Source organism: Lissotriton vulgaris, chromosome 8 (assembly GCF_964263255.1).
Source record: "Lissotriton vulgaris chromosome 8, aLisVul1.2, whole genome shotgun sequence".
NCBI classification, from domain to species: Eukaryota; Metazoa; Chordata; class Amphibia; order Caudata; family Salamandridae; genus Lissotriton; species Lissotriton vulgaris.
Window position 1 is genome coordinate 91,350,164 of NC_141696.1, and position 5,242 is coordinate 91,355,405.

At 42.3% G+C, this 5,242-nt stretch overlaps 1 protein-coding gene across 1 annotated transcript; it reads left to right on the top strand.

The window, feature by feature from the left end:
- Window positions 1-3,053: 3,053 nt before the first annotated feature.
- LOC147693486 (olfactory receptor 51A4-like) lies at window positions 3,054-4,037 on the top strand. Its single transcript, XM_086936019.1, has one exon. It carries the CDS (start codon window positions 3,054-3,056, stop codon window positions 4,035-4,037), a length of 984 nt encoding a protein of 327 aa, XP_086792145.1.
- The last annotated feature ends 1,205 nt before the right edge of the window (window positions 4,038-5,242 follow it).

Consider the following 5,242-nt stretch of genomic DNA (forward strand, 5'->3'; position numbering starts at 1 on the left):
AGGACAACTGTGACTGAGAGATTTCAATTAATTTTCTGAGATGTTTAAGTTATATAATGTTATATTGTTTTTAATGGTGCAACTTAGTTTCTGTGAGGGTATCGACGTGCCGGAGGACCAACATATGCCATGCAGTGCTCTTAGTTAAACAGCCAAGTCTTTTGTTTATTGCTGAAATTGAGATGTGAGGTAACTGTTCTGATATTTTGAGGCAGTTCATTCCAGTTCTTGCTGGTGATGAAGGATAAGGCACCTTTTCCCGGATTTGCTTCAGCGGATGTGGGGGACCCATGCTCTGGAGAGAGAGGAAAAGTGAAGCTCTCTAAAAGGTTGGTAGAGTTGAAGTCAACTGTTGAGGTAAGCTGGACCAGTGTTGTGGAGGGTTTTGTGGACGTGGATAAGAAGCTTGAATTGGTAACATTTGTAGATAGTTAGCCAGTGTAGTTCATTGAGGTAGGTTGTGATGTGATTGCTTCTGGGGTTGTCCACGATAAGTTTGAAAGCAGTGTTTTGAATAGTCTGGAGCCTCTGCGTGTGTTAGTTGGAGATGCTGATGTAGAGTGCTTTGCCCTAGTTGAGTCTGAGTCTACTGGTTATGATGTCCTTGATGACTGTCCATCTTGTGTGCGTGAAGAGCCTTTGAAAATCTTGCAAAGCATTCTGAGTATGACGCAGCATGATGCGATCACAGTGTTGATATGTTTTTTTATCATAAGTTATTCATCTAGATTAATTCTGATTTTTCTTCTATGGTCTGTGGGGGTGGGAGAGGAACCTAACTCGGATAGCCACCAGGTGGAGTCCCAAGGAGAGGTCTTGTTTCCAAATATCAGGATCTCTGTCATGTTGAAGTCATGTTGAAGTCTCCCTCATTCAGTTGGCCACAATGTATGTGCAGGAGGTGAAATTGATCCTGGTGGTGTTGTTGGTTAGGGAGAGGATGAGGTGAGTGTTTTCGGCATAGAAGACAATTGTGATGCTGTGGGCTCTTACATTACAGGCAAGGGGTGATGTGTATATGTTGAGCACAGTTATGCTGAGGGACCCCACAGATGAGCTTCTTGTGTTCACAGGTTTAGGGGGATAGTGTGACTTGTTGGGTTCTGTTTGAGAGAACGGAGGAAATCCACCTCAGAGTGGGTCCTTGAAATCATGAGTCCAGGAGTCTGGCGATGAGGGTGCCATGCGAGACGAAATTGAAGGCTGTCAAAAGGTCAAGCAGGATGAGGGCGGTGGTTTCCCCTCTATCCATGTTTGACTGGATGTCGTCTGCTGCTGCCAAGAGGGTGGTGTTTAGTGCTGAGGTTGCTGTGAAAACCTGACTGGGTGTAGTCCAAGTGGTAATACTGTTCTAGAAGGATGGAAAGTTGCCTGTTATCCCTTCTCCAGGACTTTGGCTAAGAAAGCAAGTGGTGAGATGGGTCTGTAGTTGTTGAGTTCTTTTGTGTTTGCCAAATGTTTCTTTAGGAGGGATGTGATTTCTGTGTGTTTCCAGCTATCAGGTAAGGATTCACTAAGTATGGAAGAGTTTAAGATGGTTTTGAGGATGATCAGGGTTCATCTCAGGACGTCTATAGGGTGAGGGCAGGGATCTGTGCGGGACCCTGAATAGATGGTCTGCATAACTCTGCCAGTGTCTTCTGTGGTGGGAGGTCTCTGGTTCATTAAGAGGTGGCCGCTACTGGTGGTGGTGGGAAGTTATGTGATGTCTTTTATGGTGGGTTAGGTTGCAAAGTTGGTGTAGATCTTGAGTATTTTGTAGTGAAAAAAGTCAGAAAGGTTGCTATAGAGGTCCTGTGAGGGGGAGATGGTGTTGGTTGCTGCCATCTGATTGGGGAATTCTCTGACAATGTTGAGCAATTGTTTGCCAGAATTGGAGCAGGATTCTAGTCTTAGCAATAGGGCAGTTCTACTGTCCACTTTGATCTGGGCATTATACATTCTGATTGTGGATCTGTAGGTATCTGTAGAGGTGTTATCTTGGCTAGTTCCCCGAATTCTTTTTTTTTTTGCAATAGCACTTCAAGTCTCTTAGGTCTTCACTGTAACAGCATGTATGAGCGTGAGTCTTGGAAAGTGTGATTTTTTTCAGGTGAGCCATGGTGTTGGCACGGTCATAGACCCACTTGTTGAAAGTGGATAGGTCATTCTCTAGGTCGCCGCTGAGGATAGACTGGCTGGATCTAAGGGTGAGGGACCCGTCCCATGGTGCAAGGCTGAATGCATTGGGGCTAGGCAGCCAAAATGGCATCAGAGCAGGGTCAAAGGCAGGAATGCACTGTATTCTTTTAATTTTGATGCATTCCTGCCATTTCCCTGTAACATAGTGCAGCAATATGGCTTGCAGCCCTGTATTGCGTTACTTTGCTGTAAATAGGGCCCGATGCCTCACTTGGCTCCAATCAATGCAAAAGATTGTAGAACTCTAAACATCTTTTGCAGCAGACACTTGGAATCAACAAAGTATGTGTGAGAAGATAAAAAAAAAATGTCTCAAGCTTCTGCTTAGTGTTGCATTCTTCTTTTGGAAACCCAAAATAACTGCCTAGTGGTGACCACTCAACATATGTTACATGATATATATCCTGACAGAGGTGTAAATGTAGATAACAGAGATAGATGGATAGATAGATAGATAGATAGATAGATAGATAGATAGATAGATAGATAGATAGATAGATAGATAGATAGATAGATAGATAGATAGATAGATAGATAGATAGATAGATAGATAGATTATGAAGTCAATGTGCATGTTATGTTGTGTTTTATGTACTTGTTGAGCGAATGGCTGCCCCAGCAAAGGGGTGTCCCGGCACTAAAGATATATGTAGACTTGACGATAGGAAACCTATACTTACATATATTGGCTTACATTAAGATATTTTGGACACTGATAAGTCACTAGGTCGCAATAATGTGTGGGGTGATAGTTTAACTACATAATCTTACCTTGTCAGTCATTGTAATGCAAAAAAACCTTCCCCCATTTACAACACATACATATTTTTTGAAATGTTTGTAAGAATTCATTTAATTTCTTTTGCAGCATTATGGTATCTGTCAACAGCAGCATCTTTTATCAGTCAACGTTTGTCTTAACTGGCCTGGAGGAAAATGATCCCACTGACATCTGGATCCCCATTCTAATCTGCTCCCTGTATGGTGTGATGATACTTGGAAATAGTTCTATTCTGTACATCATCAAAACAGAGCCAAGCCTCCATTCTCCCATGTACTACTTCCTTTCTGTCCTTGCAGTGACTGATCTGGCTTTATCCATGACCACAATGCCTACTATGTTTAGTGTCTTCCTACTCAGATCCAGAGAGATTCATATTGACGCTTGCCTGTGCCAGATCTACTTTCTGAACATGTTTACAATCATGGAATCAGGGGTACTCTTGGCAATGTCTGTAGACCGCTTCATTGCAATCTGGAATCCTTTGAGATACATCTCTATCTTGTCAACGTCAATGGCTTTAAGAATTGGACTAGTCATTGCTCTCAGGGCCATAGTGCTAATCCTACCAGAGCCTCTTCTTGACAGGCAACTTCCATTCTGCCGCAACAATGTCCTCACTCACCCATGGTGTCTACATCAAGAAATCATCAAGCTCGCATGTGTGAATGTAAACGTACATAGCTATTATGGATTATTTGTTGTTTCCAATATGATGTCTGATGCAGTCCTGGTTGTGCTATCGTATATTCTGATTCTTAGGGTAGTGCTACGAATTGCATCACGAAGTGAACGCAGCACGACTCTGAGCACTTGTGTGTCCCACATCTGGGCTGTCCTCCTGTTCTATGTGCCAATTATCTTGCTGTCTGTGCTTCACAGATTTTCCAATGTGGTCCCACCTCTTACTCATAAAGTCTTGGCTTACATCTTCTACCTCATCCCTCCATTGATGAACCCCATCATCTACTGCATTAAAACCAGGCAAATCCGTGCAGGGTATGAACACATTTTCAGGAAAATGAAGATCTTTTGGAAGCGTTTTTTCAAACTTCCCACAACGTTCCCTGGATAGACTCATACTGCGTAAGTCAATGATTCTGACATGATGCTAGGATCCATGCAACAGTGACTGTGTTATTTTATCAACGTGACCTCGTATTGTTCCATCACACAGCAGGGAGATTAACTAGGGTACATGTCAGCATAGATATTTTTGGGCAAGTGAACTACTAAAGAAATTGCAATAACGCTGACCTACGAATTTCAAGTTTGGTTTCCTGTAACTAATAGGTTATTGGATTCGATGGAGGGACCGTTTTTTGGCTGACTCCTTGGTGTTAGACAGGGAACTCCAAGAGAAGCCACTAGACTGAAATTAAACCTTATATCAAAATGGGTAAGGGCACATTTGACCTATTCATCTGGCTATTAAATCACATCCATAGCCTTGCTGTCAGACGAATAACACATTAATTTGAAAGACTCCATCTATTCTGAAAATATAACTTTTTTGGCAAAGTTGGTTAAATATACTTATAGCTAGTGAACATTTTCATAACCTTTTCTCTGTTTGCATTTTATTAACCTCTTCGCTGCTAGGTCTTTCCCCCCCCCCCTGTGTTAAGCCTTTTTTTGGCTATTTGGGGTAGTTCGCGCTTATGCCCCTGTAACATTTTGACCACAGAAGGTAACCAAGCCAAATTTGCGTCCTTTTCTTCCAACATCGAGATGATTCTATAGGTACCCATGGTTTGTGGATTCCCCTGGAGGGGACCCAGAAATTAGCAAAAATATAGTTAGATTTAGTTTTTAGGGGAAAAATGGGAAAAAGGGCTACAGTTGAAAGTGTCTGGATTTGTCTTTGCAAATAGTATCAACAAAGGGGTTGTGGGGCTGAAATCACAACGTTCCCAGTTTTCAGGGACAAGAAGCCTTTTGTCAGAAAACGAAACGTTTTTTGCACAGTTTTGGCATTTTTCTGGGACATAGCCTATTTTTGTTATATTTTGTGCTTTCAACCTCCTTCCAGTTAATGGTAGAAATGGGTATGAAAACAATAATGGATCCTGGAAAGCTATACATTTAAAAAAAGTAGAGAACATTGTGAATTTAGCAAGGGGTCCGTTTAAATGAGTCCCCTTGCATCCATCGCGCGACAAGACAACCTTAACATCATCTCTTACGCTGACGACACCCAGCTGATCCTTTCCCTCACCAAAGACCCTAACACCGCCAAAACCAATCTTCACGAAGGCATGAAAGAAGTAGCCGAATGGT

Bases quoted from the DNA above. Each gene is read 5' to 3' on its own strand.
- LOC147693486 (XM_086936019.1), top strand. From the start codon at position 3,054: ATGGTATCTGTCAACAGCAGCATCTTTTATCAGTCAACGTTTGTCTTA.